At 43.5% G+C, this 19869-nt stretch overlaps 1 protein-coding gene across 2 annotated transcripts in view; it reads right to left on the bottom strand.

Moving 5' to 3' along the window:
• Nucleotides 1-19869, bottom strand: part of LOC140717082 (DENN domain-containing protein 2D-like) — a 105850-nt gene that overhangs the window by 7140 nt on the left and 78841 nt on the right. Inside the window, exons 8-10 of one of the 2 annotated variants that reach the window (XM_073030262.1) lie at nt 9939-9980; nt 5807-5891; nt 2957-3193 (exon numbers count right to left, since the gene is read on the bottom strand). In XM_073030262.1, coding sequence (XP_072886363.1) covers nt 2957-3193; nt 5807-5891; nt 9939-9980 — 364 coding nt within the window. The remainder of the gene's footprint in view (nt 1-2956; nt 3194-5806; nt 5892-9938; nt 9981-19869) is intronic. The other variant, XM_073030263.1, reaches the window with a different exon arrangement.

The following is a 19869-nucleotide window of genomic DNA, read 5'->3' as shown; positions in this document are numbered from 1 at the left end:
GCTTGTGCTTGAGCGTCCTCGGGGAAAACTTATCTTAAGTTGTATAATAACCCAGATCTTAACAGGGATCTTAGTGTAGGAGGTAGTGATCACAATATGATTGAATTCAGACTGCAATTTGAGAGGAAGAAGTATAAGTTACATGTATCAGTATCACAATGGAATAAAGGGAATTACAGAGGCATGAGAGAGCAGCTTCCCAGGTGGATTGGAGGAGGATACTGGCTGGGATGACGGCAGAGCAGAGGTGGCTGAAGTTTCTGGGAATAGTTCACAAGGTGCAAGATAGATATGTCCCACAGAGGAAGTAGTTCTCAAATGGCAGGGTTAGGCAACTGTGGCTGACAAGGGAAGTTAAGCTCTGCATAAAAAACCAAGGAAAGAGCATATAAGGTAACAAAAGTGAGTGGGAAGTTGGATGATTAGGAAGCTTTAAAAATCCAACAAAAGGCAACCATAAAAGCTATAAGAAGGGAAAAGATAAATATGAAGGCAGACTAGCCAATAATACAAAGCAGGATACCAAAGGTTTCTCAGTTATATGAAGAGAAAAAAGGTGAGAGTTGATATTGGACCACTGGGAAATGATGCTGATGAGGTAGTAATGGGGTCAAAGAAATAGCAGATGAACAATGGGTACTTTGCATCTGTCTTCTCTGTGGAAGACACTAACAGTGTGCCAGAGGTCTGTGAGTGTCAGGGAGCAGGTGTGAGTGCCATTGCTATTACAAAGGAAAAAGTGCTAGGCAAACTGAAAGGTCTAAAGGTGGATAAGTCACCTGGACCAGATGGACTACATCCCAGAGTCCTGAGAGAGGTTGCTCATGATCATTGGTCATGATCACTTGGTTCTGGCATGGTCCCAGAGGAATGGAAAATGGCAAATGTCACTCCACTCTTTAAGAAGGGAGGGAAGCAAAAGAAAGGAGGTTATGGGCCAGTTGGTTGGGAAAATGTTGGAGGCTTCTATTAAGGATGAAGTTTTGGAGTACTTGGAGACTAATGATATAATAAGTCAAAGTCAGCACAGTTTCTGTAAAAGGAAATCTTGTCTGACAAATCTGTTAAGATTGACTGTTTATTCCTCTCCATAGATGCTGCTTGACCTGCTGAGTTCCTCCAGTGTTTCAAGGAAGTAACAAACAGTGTCTACAAAGGAGAGGCAGTGGATGTAATTTACTTGGATTTTCAGAAGCACTTGATTCTGTGCTCAGTTCTGGTTGCCTCACTACAGGAAGGATGTGGAAGCCATAGAAAGGGTGCAGAGGAGATTTACAGGGACGTTGTCTGGATTGGGGAGCATGCCTTATGAAAACTTGGCCTTTTCTCCTTGGAGCGACGGAGGATGAGAGGTGACCTGATAGAGGTGTACAAGATGATAACAGGCATCGATCGTGTGAATAGTCAGAGGCTTTTTCCCAGGGCTGAAATGGTTGCCACAAGAGGACACAGGTTTAAGGTGCTGGGGAGTAGGTACAGGGGAGATGTCAGGGGTAAGTTCTTTACTGAAAGAGTGGTGAGTGCGTGGAATGGGCTGCCAGCAATGGTGGTGGAGGCAGATACAATAGGGTCTTTTAAGAAACTTTTAGATAGGTACATTGAGCTTAAAAAAAAGAGGGCTATGGGTAAGCCTAGTAATTTTTTAAGGTAGGGACATGTTTGGCACAACTCTGTGGGCTGAAGGGCCTGTATTGTGCTGTAGGTTTTCTATGTTTCTATGATATGGTGCCACACATGAGGTTGCTTAACAAGATAAAATCCTATAGCATTACAGGAAATATACTGGCATGGATAGTGGAATGACTGACAGACAGGAGTGGAAATAAAAGGGGCCTTTTTTGGTTGGCTATCAGCAACTATTGGGGTCAGTATTGCAACCACTGCTTTTCACATTGTTTGTCAGTTATTTGGATAATGGAATTGATGGTTTTTTGGTAAAGTTTGCGGATGATACGAAGATAGGTAGTGCTGAGGAAGCAATGTGATTGCAGCAGGACTTAGACAAATTGGAAGAAAGGGCAAAAAAGTGTCAGATGGAATACAGTGTTGGGAAATGTACGATAATGCATTTTGGTGAAAGGAACAATAGTGCAGAATATTATCTAAATGAGGAGAAGGTTCAAACATCAGAGGTGCAGAGGGACTTAGGAGTCCTTGTGCAAAATTCCCAGAAGATTAATTTACAGGTTGAGTCTTTGGTAAAGAAGGCAAGTGAAATGTTGGCATTTATTTTAAGGGGACTAGAATATAAAAATAGGGAGATAATGCAGAGCCTTTATAAGACACTAGTCAGGCCACACTTGGAGTATTATCAACAGTTTTGGGCCCCATAATTGAGAAAGGATGTTTTGTCATTGGAGAGAGTGTAGAGGAAGTTCAAAAGGATGATTCCAGGAATGAATGGGTTAACATATGAGGAGCATTTGGCAGCTTTGGGCCTGTACTCACTGGAATTTAGAAGAATGTGGAAGGATCTCATTGAAACCTACTGAATGTTGAAAGGACTCGACAGGGTAGATCTGGAGAGGATGTTTCCTCTGGTGAGGGTCTCCAGAACAGGAGGGCACAGCCTCAAAATTGAGGAGCAACCTTTTAGAACACAAGAAAGGAGGAATTTTTGAGCCAAAGAGTAGTGAATCTATGGAATGCTCTGCCACAGACTGCAGTGGAGGCCAAGTCTGTGGGTATATTTAAGGCGGAAGATGATCGTTTCCTGATTGGTGAGGGCATCAAACGATATGGTGAGAGGGCAGGTGCATGGGGTTGAGTGGGATCCGGGATCAGCCATGATAGAGGGGTGGAGAAGGCTCGATGGGCTGAATGGCATAATTCTGCTCATATGTCTAATGGTCTTATGACCAGAACCACACACAATACTCCAAATTAGGAACAACAATTTCTTATGGAACTTCATCCCAAACCTGTACTCAGTTACCCAATAATTCTCCTGCCTTACCTTCCTCAGAGAATGGGTGGCCCTGAAGGTCCTCAACAAACAATGAGAACATCTGGGTTGCCATGAACACTTTGAGAAACCTCCGTATGGACTTGGACGCAATGGATTTCCGGAAATCTTTCTCCTGGAAGATGGTGCAGTCCTTGTTTCGCTTGAGGTGTGCGGAATAGTGGCCAACGATTTTAACAAAAAAAAGCACAAAGGTGTTTGTCACCAAGTCATTCAACTCCTCACTCGCTGTTGGGAAACAAGTGCAGAGGCATGTCAATAGTATCACTCTGAAGTCAATGTCATCTGAAAGATCAGTTCCATCCTCACCCACACATGCCCTAATTTACCAAGCCATTGGGTGTATTTAAGGCAGTTATTAATTGGTAAGGGGTGAAAGGGTATGGGAAGAAGGTGGGACAATGGGGTTGGGAAAATCAACCATGATTGAGTGGCAAGCAGACTCAATGGGCCTATGTCTTAACGTAGAGAGAAGATAAGCACCTGAATTAGAGAGCATGTCTTATAAGGAAAGGTTGAGAGAGCTAGAGTTTGAGAAGTGAGTTGTTTATAATATACCAGGTGATAAGAGGCATAGATCGAGTGGGCAACCTGAGGCATTTTCCAGGGATGGAAATGGCTAATATGTGGGGGCATAATTTTAAGGTGATTGGTAAGGGGGGAATGTCAGAGGTAAGTTTTTTTAAACAGAGTGGTTGGTGCTTGGAATGTCCTGCCAGGCATGATGGTAGAGGCAGACAGGTTAGGGACAGACTGTCAGATAGATACATGGATGATAAGCATTCCACCTATTAAGTCTGCTCCACCATTCTATCATGGCTGATTTCTCAACCCTGTTCTATTGCCTTTTCCCAGTAACTTTGATGTCCTAACTAATAAAGATGTTACCAACCTCCATTTTAAACATACTCAATGACTAGGCCTCCACAGCTGTCCATGGTAATGAATTCCACAGATTCAACACCGTCTGGCTAAAGAAATTCCTCTGCATCTCTGTTCTAAATGGATGTCCCTCTATTCTGAGGCTGTGCCCTCTGGTCCTAGACTCACTTATTATAGGAAACATCCTCTATCTAGGTATTTCAGTATTCACAAGACATTCTACAGGTGCTGGAAATCAAGAGCAACACACACAAAATGATGGAGCAACTCAGCAGATAACAAAGCATCTACGGAAATGAATAAACAGTCGATGCTTCGGGCCGAGACCCTTCATCAGGACTGGAAATGAAGGGGAATAAAAAGGTGGGGGAAGGAGGTCTAGCTAGAAGATGATAGATGAACCAGGCGGTTGAGAAAGGTAAAGGGCAGAAGGTGAAGGAATCTGATAGGAGAGGAGAGTTGACCATGGGGGAAAGGAAAAGAGGAGGGGCACCATGGGAAAATGATAGGCAGCTGAGGTCTGAGTGGGGAATGGAAGAGGAGGGAAGGGGGAGGGAAAAATACCAGAAGGAGAAATCAATGTTTATGCCATCAGGTTGGAGGCTACCTGGGGAGAATATGAAGTGTTGCTCCTCCACCCTGAGAGTGACCTCATCTTGGCACAAGTGGAGGCCACGTTCCGATATGTTGGAATAGGAATGGGATAGCAATTAAGATGACTGGCCAGTGGGAAATTCTGCTTTTGGGAGATGGAGCGATGGAGCAGAGGTGCTTGTCAGAGCAAGCACCCAGTTAATTCAGGTCTCACCAGTGTAGAGGAGGGCATACCTTGAGCGTCAAATACAATGGATGACCCCAGCAGATTCACAGGTGAGGTGTTGCCTCACTTGGAAGGACTGTTTGGGGCCTTGAATGCAAGTAAATGGGCAGGTGTAGCACTTCTATCACTTCCCCTGTGGAAAGTGGGGAAGGTAAAGATGTGTTTGGCGGTAAGATCCCATTGAAGATGGCAGAAGTTGCAGGGAATGATGTGTTGGTTGGGTAAGCTCATGGGTTTATAGTTTCAATATTCAATAGATAGGTTAAAGAGCTGGTACAACATTGTGGGCTGAAGAGACTGTACAACGCTGTATTTAATGTTCTTGGAGAACTTTTAAAGGTGTCACTCAGAGACCTACTGAAGATCAGTTGAGACCAAGGCTGTGTGAGGGGGCATTGGAGGGCTGTGCCACTAAGCTCAAAGCGTGATAGGATTGAAGTAAGGAAAGAAGGCGTCAGCCTCAATGACTCATTCTACTTCAGAAGGAGGCAGAAAGCTTAGGAAAATGACAGCGAACAGCAAGGGAGTCTGCAGAGATTCCTGTGTGCAGAAAGGGGAGTGAAAGGGAAGGAAAAAACATCCAGCAAACCTTAGTTCTGTGGGCTGAAATGCCTTGTTAATGAGAGAAGTCAAAGGAGTATGGCCAGACTGGTTCAAGCTGATGGAAAGCAACAGTAACTCAAATAACCATGCATTACAACAGTGGCATCTCTGAATGTACAACACGTTGTGCCTTGAAGTGGATGGCCTACGGCAGCTGAAGATCACAAATATACAGAAATACTCTCAGTGGCCACTTTGTTAGTTGCAGGAGGTTCCTAATAAAGAAGTCAATGAGGATTTGGAAAACCCCAAGGTGAAAAAGTTCTGCAGAAGGAGTTGGAGAGAATGAACAGGTTGAGAAGAAAAGATGACAGAAAGATCTCAAAATGTGCTATGTCAGGAAAACAGGTGACATAAGAACATTAAAGAACTAACAAAAATGATTTCACCCTACAATTCTTTCTACAAGGAAGACACTAGCCAGATTTGGCCAAACATGGATCTCCTAGCAGAACAAATCCAATTATTGCAGGACAATATTCCATTGCTTGAGGATCTGACGATTTTAGACAAGGGATAGCAACCAGCCCTCTTACATTGGCATCTCTGCCTCTCATTCTGCAAGGTGTTCAGTAGTTCCTTATAGAGCTTGTTGGGTAGAACCTCATGCTCATCTCCAACCTGCAGGAAGAGAAGCAGAAGTGGTGAGATGCCCTTAATCAGATCCCACCACCCTAACCACAAGCCCCTGCCCTGAGGTACATGGTTCACTGAGCCCTCCGAGTGGAGTGGGTGGATTAGGATCCAGATCCACCAGGGATCCAGATCTGGTTGGCTTGGGACCACCCAATGGAGGATCAAATCAAGCTGGTTCAGGACCACCCACCAGAGGTGCAGGTCTGGCCAGGTTGGGACCTCATGTCTGAAGTCTAGATCCATCCAGTTCGGGACCACCCGCTGGAGGTCCAGGTCTGGCCAAGTTGTGATCTCCTGCCTGAGACCAAGTCTGGTTGGGATGAAGTTTCCCACTGGAGGACCAAATCTGGTTGGGTTCAGACCTCTCGCCAGAGTTGCAAGACTGGCCAAATTGGGACCTCCCACTGGTTGGTTGGTTTGGGATTTCCCACCAAGGGTTCCTGGTTTGGCTGGGTCAGGACCTCCTGCCAGAGGTCCAGGTCTGCCTGAGGTGGAACCACCCGCTGGAGGTTCATGTCTGGTCAGATTCATCTCGTTGGCTTCCCATTTAAGATCGAAATGAGTTGGAAGCCTTGTCCCACCAATGGGTTGCAACTCACTGTTGGCATGTCACATTCCAGACTGTATCTGGACAGACAGTACCAATCTGGCACCGTTCACTAATGAGCTGCTGTCATCCATAGAGCGGACCGATGGTTTAATGCTCACACTCTTGAGTGGGCATCTTAACACAACACCCTCTCTCTGTCCCGACTGAGAACTTGGTGCAATCCCCAAGTTCTCAGCACTGGCACCAGCCTACCCGCCATCAAGGACATAAATACAGAAAGGTGCTGGAAAAGGGCCAGTAACATCATGAATGTTCCTACCCACCCTGCTCATGGACTGTTTGTCCCACTCCCTTCAGGGAGGAGTCTATGTGGCATTCTCACCAGGGCCACCAGATGCAAAAATGGACTTTTCCTGAGCAGTAAGGCTGAACAACACCTCCTCCCACTAACCCACTCATCCACAGCCACAACCACCACTACGCTATAATCTCCTGTCAGTCACTTAATGTCCAAACTCTACTCTGCCCAGTGTCACTTCATGGACACACAATCAATCGATATATACATGCTATCTTATGTATTGATATTTATTCTGTTTTTTTATTATTCTGTTCTTGAATTTATTATGGTTTTTTTGTGCTGCATTAGATCCAGGATAACAAATATTTTATTCTCCTTTACACTTGTGTACAGGAAGTTACATTAAATAATCTTGAATCTTGAATAAGAAAGGAAGTGGGTGTGACTTTCACCCCTCCCATCCTCTGAAGGAGGAACTTGAGCAATTCTCACCCCTCCCACCTCATGGGAACTTGGTGCAATCTTTCCTCCTCATCTGATGGTGAATGGTGAAACTTCCCCAACCCTACTTCCTGTCCCCAGGAACAGATAATGGGGCCCCTATCCTACCTCACTACTGTTTCTCTGTACTACAAGACTATCCTTATCTCAGCATGGGAGGACATCCTTCTGCAACTGTGATGAAACTTGTCTATGCAGCCAGTATTCAATGCAGCTGGCAGATTCCAACCCCCATCCCCCTGGCTCATTCAACACCCAACTCCCTGTCCCCAGCTTATTCTGGCCACCAGGACACAAGCATGGAGAACCTCATCTAAAACTTTGACAAACTTCTATAGATGCACAGTGGAGAGCATCCTAACTGGTTGCATCACAGCCTGGTATGGTAACACCAATACCCAAGAATGGAAAAGTTTACAGAAAGTGGTGGATACCCAGTAGGTAAAGCCCTCCCAATCACTGAGTACATCTACAAACCCCATTTCCAGAAAAGTTGGGATATTTTCCAAAATGCAATAAAAACAAAAATCTGTGATATGTTAATTCACGTGAACCTTTATTTAACTGACAAAAGTACAAAAAAAAAGATTTTCAATAGTTTTACTGACCAACTTAATTGTATTTTGTAAATATACACAAATTTAGAATTTGATGGCTGCAACATACTCAACAAAAGTTGGGACAGAGGCATGTTTACCATTGTGTTACATCACCTTTCCTTTTAATAACACTTTTTAATCATTTTGGAACTGTGGATACTAATTGTAGTAGATTTGCAATTGGAAATTTTGCCCAGTCTTGCATGATATAAGACTTCAGCTGCTCAACAGTCCGTGGTCTCCGTTGTCTGATTCTCCTCTTCATGATGTACCATACATTTTCAATAGGAGATAGATTTGGACTGGCAGCAGGCCAGTCAAGCACACGCACTCTGTGTCTATAAAGCCACGTTGTTGTAGCCCGTGCAGAATGTGGTCTGGCATTGTTCTGCTGAAATAAGCATGGATGTCCCGGGAAGAGACGTCGCCTTGATGGCAACATATGTCTCTCTAAAATCCTAATATATGCCTCAGAATCAATGGTACCTTCACATACAAGCAACTCACCCATGCCGTGGGCACTGATGCACCCCCATATCATCACAGATGCTGGCTTTTGTACCTTTCGCTGATAACAATCAGGATGGTCGTTTTCATCTTTGGCACAGAGAACTCGACGCCCGTTTTTCCCGAAAACTAGCTGAAATGTGGACTCATCTGACCACAGCACATGGTTCCACAGTCTTTCGGTCCATCTGAGATGAGCTTGGGCCCAGAGAACTCGCCGGCGTTTCTGCATAGAGTTGATGTATGGCTTCCTCCTTGCATAATACAGTTCCAAGTTGCATTTCTGGATGCAATGACGGACTGTGATAAGTGACAATGGTTTTCCGAAGTACTCCCGAGCCCAGGTGGCTATAATTGTCACAGTAGCATGACTGTTTCTTAGGCAGTGCCGCCTGAGGGCTCGAAGATCACGCACATTCAACAGTGGTTTCCGACCTTACCCTTTACGCACTGAGATGTCTCTGAATTCTCTGAATCTTTTCATAATATTATGTACTGTAGATAACGAAAGACCTAAATTCTCTGCAATCTTGCATTGGGAAATGTTCCTTTTGAACTGACTAACAATTCTCTCACGAATTTTGGCAGAAAGGGGTGAGCCACGACCCATCCTTGCTTGCAAAGACTGAGCCTTTGATGGACGCTACATTTATACCCAGTCATGATACCTCACCTGCTACCAATTAGCCTGCTTAATGTGGAGTTTTCCAAACTGGTGTTACTTGAATATTCTGTGCACTTTTCAATCTTATTTTAACTCTGTCCCAACTTTTGTTGAGTGTGTTGCAGCCATCAAATACTAAATTTGTGTATATTTACAAAATACAATTAAGTTGGTCAGTAAAACTATTGAAAATCTTTTCTTTGTACTTTTGTCAGTTAAATAAAGGTTCACATGAATTAACATATCACAGATTTTTGTTTTTATTGCATTTTGGAAAATATCCCAACTTTTCTGGAAATGAGGTTTGTACATGAAGCACTGCCACAAGAGTACATCATCCATTATCAAAGAACCCCCACCACCCAGGCCATGCTCTCTACTCATCGGGCAGGAGGTATAGGACCCTCAGGTCCCAACAGCACTACTGGAACAATTATTACCCCTCAACCATCAGGTTCCTGAAACAGCGGGGATAACTTCATTCACCTCTTCACTAACTGACTCCATGACCTGTGGACTCAGCATTATTTATTTACTTTTTATTATTTGATGATTTGTCTTCTTTTGCACATTGGTTGTTAGTCAGTATTTGTCATTTATAGTGCTTAATAAATTCTATTATATTTTTTATTTTTCTGTAAAAGCCCACAAGAAAATGAATTTCAGGGTAGTATATAGTGACATGGTGACATGCTTTAATAATAAATTTTACTTTGAACTTGAACATCAGTTCACATTCTCCCTCTCACATTCAATTTAAATATTGCCCAAGACCCAGTTTAATTATGATGACAGGGAGCAGCAATACTGGCCAAGACAGTGACTGAAGATTGCAAACATTTACTGTCAACATTTTTGTGCAACTTGCTGAGTTTTGCCAAGATCCAAGATTCAGAGGTCGGGTACTTACTTTTTTCAGGAAAGCCCCTGCTTGTAGGTCAACCATTAAACTCTATGAGAGAAGGATGTATTTAAATTAATCAAATCATTCATTCCAAAGACTCCACCAGATCAGTGGCACAGTGGGTAGAGCTGTTGCCTTGCAGTGCCAGAGATCTGAGTTCGATCCCGAGCTTGGGTGCTGTCTGCAAGGAGTTTGCACACTGTCTCTGTGACTGTTTGTGTCTGTTCCTACTGGTGCTCTGTTTTTCTCCCACCTCGCCTCTCATTCTACTCTGCTCCAAAGAGAAAAGCCCTAGCTTGTTCAACTTAGCTCACAAACACGTTCTCTAACACAGGCAACATCTCTAAAGCTTCCACATCCTTCCTATTGTGATGAGTGTAGGTTGATTGGTCCTGGATGCAAAAAAATGGGGGGAAATAGCATTTTGCAGGACTACTGGGAAACAAGATGGGGAGGGAAGTGTTGGGACTGTTCCCCTGGGAGCTAACACTGATCTGATGAAATGAATGACTATGCTGTGTAATTAGGTACAAAAGTTGAGATTTTTATGTGACTTGGATAAATAAGTGGAAAGGTGGGTTAGTAAATTTGCAGTTGACACAAGGTGGTGGAGTTATGGATAGTGTAAAACATTGTTATAGGTTACAATGGGACATTGACAGGATGCAGAGCTGGGCTGAGAAGTGGCAGATGGAGTTCAACTCAGAAAAGTGTGAAGTGATTCACTTTGAAAATTTGAACTTGAAGGTAGAGGGTTTTTGGCAAGTTTCTTAGCAGTGTGGAGGAACGGAGGGACCTTAGGGTCCACGTCCATAGATCCCTCAAAGTTGATTGGGCAAGTAACAAGGCTTATGGTGTGTTGATAGTTGGGAGATTAAGTTTAAGAGCCACAAAGTAATGTTGCATTTCCATAAAATTTTGGTTAGATCACACTTGGAGTACTGTGTTCACTTCTGATTTCTTCATTATAAAGGAGGTGGAAACTTTAAGAGAAGGTGCAGCAGAGATTTACCAGGATACTGCCTGGATTAGAGAGCAAGTATATGTTGAGTGAGCTAGGGCTTTTTTCTTTGCAGTGAAGGAGGATGACTGAAAGAAAACTGGTGGGCTATGTAGGAGAGAAGGGTAAAGTTTGCACAACATTGTGGGCTGAAGGGCCTATATAGTGCTGCAAAGTTCCAGGTTCCAGGCTCTAAAAAGGTACCTGTTGTCAAGATCCCTGCAACCCAGGATCATCACGATTTATTTTTACTTCCTATTTCCATTCAGCCCATCAAATCTATGCTGTCTCTCAATCCAATCCCATCAACTCACTTATATCGCCGTAACTTATTCCTTAACACAGGCTCCTGCCTGATGGTAGGGGTCAGAGATTGATGGATGGACGGAAGGAGGGATCATTGACAATGCTAAGGGCACTGCATTGGCATTCCTCCTGATAAATATGGGTAGGAGAGGGATCCTGACAATCTTCTCAGTAGTCCTCGCAGTGCTTTGTAGGGACTTGCTGTCAGATGCCTTGCAATTCCCGTACTGATTATGGCAAGGGATGGTGTGTATTCAGCTGGGCTGTGGGGTGTCAGATGGGAAGATGGAATAATCCGTGTCTACACGATGGCATAGTGGGTGTCTGACGAGGATCACGGCTGTTCACAATGGGCAGGCGGAACTGTGGTCTGACACAAAACCAGGGTAGCAGCATGGATCAGGAGGGATTGCTGGGTGCCATGGTTAGCGCGATACAATTACAGCTCAGAGTTCAATTCTGACACTGTTTGTACGTCTTCCCTGCGGAATGTGTGGGTTCTCTCCGGTACCTCCCACAGTCCAAACACGTAAATTGTCCCATGATTAGACTAGAGTTAAATTGGGAATGTCGAGGGTTGCAGGGTGCCATGGCTTGACGGGCCGGAAGGGCCTGTAATAAATAAAATTACATCACACACAGAGACACAGACACACACACACACATACACAGACACACACAACACCCCCACACACAGACACACACACGTACACTTACACACACACACACAGACATACACAACACCCCCACACACATACAGACACACACACACGTACACCTACACACACACACACACACACAGACATACACACACAACACCCCCACACACATACAGACACATACACACGTACACCTACACACACACACACACACACAGACATACACAGACACACACAGCACCCCCACACACATACAGACACACACACGTACACCTACACACACACACACACACACACAGACATACACAGACACACACAACACCCCCACACACATACAGACACACACACACGTACACCTACACACACACACACAGACATACACAGACACACACCCACACTGACATACACAGACACACACAACACCCCCACACACATACAGACACACACACACGTACACCTACACACACACACAGACATACACAGACACACACCCACACAGACATACACACACACTGACATATAGACACACACCCACACACACACACGTACACACACACCCACCCACACACAGACACACACCCACAGACATACAGACACACACAGACATACAGACACACACATCCGTACACAGACACCTACATCCGCGCACGCGCGCACACACACACATGCACACTGCAGGTATCATCAATGGAAATGAATAAACAGTTGATGTTCCTTCTTCTTCAGGTCTGGAAAGGAAGGGGGAAGACACCAGAATAAAACGGTGGGGGAGAGGCAGGGGAGGAGGACCAGCTGAAAGATGACAGCTGAAGCCAGGTAGGTGGGAAAGGTAAAAAGCTGGAGAAAAACGAATCTGATAGAATAGGAGAGTGGACTATGGGAGAAAGGGAAGGAGGGGCACCAAGGAGAGGTGATAGACAGGTGAGGAGAAAGGCTTAGAGATCAGAGTGGGGAATAAAATAGAATTTCAGGTTTTTGCTTAGGTGATGAAAGATTGCACCATACTGTTGTGCAGAGGGACTTGGGAATGCTTGTGTATGAATTGCGAAAGGGTTGGATTGCAGGTTTAATTAGTTATCACGAGTGGAATGTTGAACTTCATTGCTGGATGGATAAAATTTAAGAGCAGAGTTGTTGTGTTCCAAATGTACAGGGTACACCTGGAGTAATAAGTCCATTTCTGGTCTCCTTACTTGAGGAAAGACTTATTGACTTCGAAGGCAGTGCAGAGGAGTTTCACCAGGTCAATTCCAGAGATGAGGGGCTTAGAAAAATGAAGACAGACTGAGTCATCTAAGACTATACTAGTTGTAATTCAGAAGAATAAGAAATAATTATAAAACATAAGAAAGGGACTGGGTGCGATAGAAGAGTGAGAATGGAATTAGGACACATTGCCTCAAGATTTGGGGGAATGTATTTAGGATGGAGATGAGGAGGAACCATTTTTCCTAGAGTGTGGTGAATCTCTGAAATTGTCTGCCCAGGGAATATATTATTAAATATATTTCTGACACAGCAAGATAGATTTTTGCATAGCAGGGGAATTAAGGGTTATAGGGAAAAGGCAGGTTAGACCCTAAGAACATTAGACATAGAATGAGTCCATTTGGCCCATTGAGTTTGCTCCCCCTTTCCATCATGGCGGATTTATTATCCCTCTTAATCCCATTCTCCTGCCTTCTTCCCACAGCCTTTGATGGCCTGACTAATCCAGGACCTATCAACCTCAGCTTTAGATATACTCAATGACTTGGTCTCCACAGCATTTGCAGCAATGAAATTCCACAGATTCACCACTCTCTAGCTCATTTCTATTCTGAATGGATGTTCTGCTATTCTGAGGCTGTGCTTCTGTTCCTGGACATCCTCTCCACATTCGCTTTATCCAGACCTTTCAAAATTTGAGACGTTTCAATGAGGTTTCCCCCTCCACCCACCATTTTACTAAACTCTAGTGAATACAGGCCCACAGCCATCAAATGCTCCTCAAACTCTAACCCTTTCATTCCTGGAATCATTCTCATGAACTTCCTCTGGACCCTCTCCAATGCCAGCACATCCTTCCTTAGATAAGGGCTCACAATACTCCAAATGCAGTCTGACCAATTGCATCCTTGCTTTTATGTTCTAGTACTAACACTGCATTTGCCTTCCTCACCACCAACTCAGCCTGCAGGGGCCAAAGCCAGAATAGTCATGATCTTATTGAATGGTGGAGTAAGCTCAATGGGTCAGATTCTGTACTCCTGATCCTGTTCCTTATGTTCTTCTTTTTAAGAGATTGACTGATGAGGTGAGGTCAGACAGACTGGACTTGCACTTTCCTGAATGTGAAGGGTCAGAGGACAACCTAGCTGAAATGTGTACAAAGAACCAATTGGGTACACAGGGTATCCAAACCACGGAGTGCATTACCACCGTCTACTGAGCATCATTCAAGCCCACCAAGTACTTTTATAAGACTGGGGCCATGCCACCTTTCATCCTACTGCCTGTCTGCAAGGGCCGTCTTCACCGTGACTAGAAAATCACCAAATTAGATGGGAGAACATCCCAACTTCTTGAGATTGAGGGTGGTGAGCAGTTCCTTGACTTCATAATCGCTACGGGTGCCACTGCCATTGCCGGAAAAGAGCTAGACTCCAGCGACCCCTGGATTGGGCCAAATTCCACTGCTCCTTGTTCAGAGGCCACTCTAGACAAAGCAGGTGAGCCCTGGATTTTACTGGGAACCAGGCCAGCTTAACTCCATGCTTGGTAGGGCATGTTGTAGGAAGGTGTAAGTGCTCCATCTCTCAACCTACACGGCAAGAAATCTAACTACTGAATAAATTGGATAAGCAAGAGCTTTCCCCACTCAGCTCCATCGCATGGGTCATCAAGGAACCAACAGTAAGTGATGAGACACTGCTGGCAGTTCCCCGCCAGTCAAGACCGCCAGTAGTTTCTCCCTGCCTCCACTCTGCCTTAAATGGGATAGCTTTCAGGGTACCTCTCGGGCCACAGGTTCCACTGTCTTCTCCCCCGCTGACTCCATCATCAGGAACGTCAAGTGAAAGCTAAGTGTGACCGTTTGTTTTCCCGGCGCTGAAGTCTCTGACAACGTACAAGCTTCATTGCCTGCTAACTGACTACCCCTCTGTGAACAGGCTTGTTCCCGTTGGCACAAATACCGTTGTTTAGCAACAACCTGAGCTGCTCAAACCTGACTTCAGTGGTCTCTCTGAGTTTTTAAAAACTAGTAGTGAGGACATTTATATCTCCAGACCAATTCCCACCCAGGGTTGTGGCTATGGGCATTTTAACAGGCTCCGCAGTCTGCATGTTTGGCTTCAGACTTGATGTGGAATACTGACTTTGGCTTCACTGACAATTTTAATCTATTTTGGGAATGTGCCACAGTTTTCAAACCCGATGGTCGTCACCCGGTCTGGGCTCACAAATGCTGTCTACAAACATATTCCACTGCACGCTGTCAAACCCACACAGATGGCTATTTACAATCAATGGCGTGTGTGATCCTTCCCGAACTACTTCCTCCTCACTGTCCACCAGTTCTGTACATGTAACCAATCCAATTCAGACCATTGTCTCTGAAAGGGTCCCCAGACTGAATTGCCCTATTGAATATGGTAACAGAAATAGCCTTTACTCTTAAAATCTACCTCCCTGTTGCACCACTCCAAGCTACTCTTCGGAATGTGACATCCCTTTGAAATAAGAATTTTATTATCTCTACAGACCTTGATTTTTTGCCCTTAACCGAGACCTGGTTAAAGCCAGTTGTCTGAAATGTATCCCCTTGGCTATGACAGTTTGAGCATACCGAGGCCCAGTGGCTGAGGTGGCAGGCTTGCCACTATGTTCAAAAAGCATTTTGGTGCTTTTTAAAAAAGTTTTGACACACGTATGTTTAAAATTTGTGGTATGGATCCTGTCTTCTGCGTTATCATTTATTGCCCACCTGAATCCAATGCTTGCTTTCTCTCAGAGTTCTAACCCCCTATTGTATTGAACCATGATAGCATTCTCTTCTCTGGTGATTTCATACTAATAATCTCTCAGATGCAAACTCAATGACAGCTTAATTCTTGATGCAGCCCAGCATGTCACCCATCGACTTGCAAAGACTCTTGACTTAGTAACGGCAAAAATATTATTGATGTCTCTATGTCTGATCATTTTTGTGCATTTTTTGCTGACCTACTGCCCCAATTGTAACCAATACCATGAAAGAAATTACAGTTAAAAAACTGTTTTTTGGTGCTGCAAAACAACTTAAATTCTCTGAGTAGGCTAGTTTATTTGATCCATGTGACTTAAACTGCTCAGTAAATTAAATAATTGAATCTTTCAACAATAATTTGACAAATACATTAAATACAGTGGCCCCACTTAGGGTAAAAAAAATCACTTAGTAAAACGTCACCACTGTTAAACAATCCTGTCAGGGAAGTCAAGAGGTCGTGAGGAGCAGCTCAGAGAAAATAGGAGGAAACTGGACAGGAAGTCTATCATAATATTTTCAAGTAAAAGCTCGCCTCCTTTAAAACTGCTATATCCTTGGGGACTTCCGGTAAGATGGCGATCGCTTAGCTGCTCCGAACTTTTGTTCCGTTACTGTCGCTACCTTTGCACTAAATGTCTCCATTTTATAAAGCTTAGTTAGGAATTATTTCGGTATCTCTTACTTGCCTGTGAATATATCTAACCTACAATGTCTAGCAAGAGTTCTAAATCCGGGAGAAAAGAAGCGACGATGGAGGCGCTTGAAAATCTCCGAGACGAAATCTTAAAGCAAATTAAAACTGCTTTCAAACAGTTAGAAGAGAAACTGGATCGGATCAACGATAAAGTGGACAAACATGCTGAACACTTATCTCGCATCGATTCGACTTCTGAAGCTTTGGAAAGTCGGGTTCGATACTTGGAGACTCTCTGTTCCAACTTAGAGGAAAAATCTAATAAACTTCTTTCCAAAATGGTGGATCTCGAAAATCGCAGCAGACGCTGCAACATCAGAATTCTGGGATTACCAGAGGCAACTAAGAAGGGGTCAACCGTGAAGTTTTTCGCCGAGTTTCTCTGTGAGATATTCGGGAAGGATCTGCTTCCAAACCTGCCCGAGCTGGAACGGGCACACAGAGTCTATGTTTCCCCCGGAATTCTGGGCTCCCGTCCGCGACCAGTAATCTTGTGTTTCCATCAATACCAGGTAAAACACAGTCTGATTGTGGAGGCACGTCGCAGAGGCTCTTTTTCTTTCCAGGATGCAACCATTCGCTTTGTGGAAGATTTTGCACCCCAGACCTTAAAGATGCGCGCTGAGTATAAAGGCGTAATGAAAGTGCTTTTTGATCGTGGTTTCAAACCTTCCTTTCGTAATCTTGCTGACCTAAGAATCAAGTTTAATACCGGGGAATTCAAGTGGTTCAAATCAGCGAGGGAAGCTGAAGCGTTTGTGGCAAGTCTCCTGGATATCCAGTCATCTTCGGAATCTAATCGGACCTCCTAAAATGGTGGATAAGTACTCCTCGTAGTAAAATTACTTTCTCTGGACTCGGAATTCACTTGAATCACTCAGACATTATTCACTGAAACTCTAAAGGCTGTTGACAATCTCTCCCGGGATTTGGTGTGTGTGTAATCTATTTTTACCTCTGTATAACTTTACCTACAGAGTTCTACAACTAAATCTAACTAGTTTTGGAGGTTTGAAGTCTTTAGTGAAGGCCTCCCTGTTTGTCGGTTCACAGTTCAACTGCTGATTTATTTTTCCTCTGTTTTAAATACTCATTTATTTTATCTTTTTCTTTTCTTCATCCCCTTTTTTTTTCCATTCTCTGAATGTTTTTTTCTCCCTTCTCGGTAAACGGTTGATAAATACTCGTCTTGAATTTATAATTTTCCCCTTCCTCTTTTTTTTCTTTTTCCTTCTTACCTTTTTTTTTCCCTTTCTCTTACTTTATTCTTCTATAATATTTCGCGGGTAGGTTAGTTTTGGTTTTCTTCCGATTTTCTCTGTATTAAGTTGTATATCTCGGCAGAAGGTGTTCTAATCTGTAGTTATGTTTTCTAGTGCATAAACTAGTTACTGTTTGTTGTAGCATTTATACGGAACTGCTGTCAATGACACAGATCTGGAAGTTGTATTTGGGTTAATTTTTCTGGTAGAGCTAGCTACTTGTTTTGGTAGCCGTCTAGTTTTGGGTTGTGTGGATGGGGTGGGTTTTCCAGTTCCAACATTTCTTTATTGTTTAGGACATGTTTATATTTTGACCTTACGAATCTACGTTTACATCTCTGCTCCCAGACTGCTATTGTACCGCTTGATTTTTTATATGCCTGCTGTCTTTTATGCATTAGTAATTGATAATGGCTAGTGCACTTAAATTTGTGAGCTGGAATGTAAACGGACTGAACCACCCTGTTAAAAGGAGGAAGGTATTCTCACATATTAAACAACTCAAAGCTGACATTGCTTTCCTCCAAGAAACTCATATTCGTTGTTTCGATAACTCCCGGCTTCTGTCCAAGTGGGCGGGTCAGCATTTTCATTCATCCTTTGCCGCTAAAGCTAAGGGAGTCTCCATTCTTATTAACTCAAATATTCCTTTTGAACTCCATAATAAAATATCGGACACAAATGGCCGTTTTATTATTGTTTCTGGTAAACTATATAACACTAAAGTTGCACTAGCAAACCTGTATGCCCCCAACTTTGATGATGTTAACTTTTTTGAACGGTTTTTTTCCTCACTACCAGACTTAAACTCATACTCTCTTATATTGGGTGGTGACTTTAACTGTTGGTTGGATCCTAAACTGGACCGATCGTCCTCTGTTACCAGATCACCTACCAAATCTGCCTTAGCTATTCAGTCGTTTCTCTCTAATTTTGGTATCTCTGATATATGGCGTTTCCTCCATCCTACGGAGAGAGATTATTCCTTTTTCTCACATGTTCACCATACCTTCACTAGAATTGACTATTTCCTACTCGATAACCAACTTATCCCATTTGCCCACACTTGTGACTATCAGAGTATACTGATTTCTGACCATGCCCCAATTACCCTCTCTCTGAACTTTCCCGGTCTCCCTCAGAGGAACAAACACTGGCGGTTCGATTCAACTTTATTATCGGATGATGATTTCGTAAAATTTATTAAAGACCAGATAACCTTCTATTTTAACACTAATACATCACCTGAGGTGCCATCCCAGATTGTCTGGGATGCCATGAAAGCATATTTGAGGGGTCAAATAATCTCTTACACAGCAAATCTCAATAGAAGATCCCGTGCAGATCGAGCAGACCTCATTAACCAGATTAAAGGTGTGGATCAATTATATGCCCAAACTAAGAACCCTGAATTATACAAGAAGCGCGTTGAACTCCAAACTAAATTTAACCTTCTGTCCACTCAACCTGTCGAACGCCAACTTCTCGAAAGCAAGAGCCGCTTTTACATTCATGGGGATAAGTCTGGTAAATTCCTAGCCAATCAGCTGAGGCGTTCTAAAGCCAAACAACATATTACAAAGATCCGGAAGGAGAACGGAGACTTTACATCGGATCATTTAGAAATTAATGACGCATTTAAAAATTTTTATTCTCGGCTTTATTCCTCTGAATCCCTGAATGACAATATCTCTGTGGATCAATTTTTACAGAATCTGAATATCCCCTCACTTTCATCTGATTTCAAAGCCAAACTTAATGCGCCTATATCACTAGAAGAAATATCTTTTGCAATTTCTGCACTGTCCTCAGGGAAATCTCCTGGACCTGATGGGTTCCCTGTGGAATTTTATAAATTATTCTCCTCACTTCTTTCTTCTCAGTTACTTTCAGTATTATCTGATTCGTTTAACTACGGCAAATTGCCACCCTCTTTCAATGAGGCATCTATTATTCTTCTTTTAAAAAAGGGCAACGACCCAACAGAGTGTTCCTCATACAGGC

This window comes from Hemitrygon akajei, chromosome 27, assembly GCF_048418815.1.
Source record: "Hemitrygon akajei chromosome 27, sHemAka1.3, whole genome shotgun sequence".
NCBI classification, from domain to species: domain Eukaryota; kingdom Metazoa; phylum Chordata; class Chondrichthyes; order Myliobatiformes; family Dasyatidae; genus Hemitrygon; species Hemitrygon akajei.
This window is presented reverse-complemented; position numbering and strand designations above follow the sequence as displayed.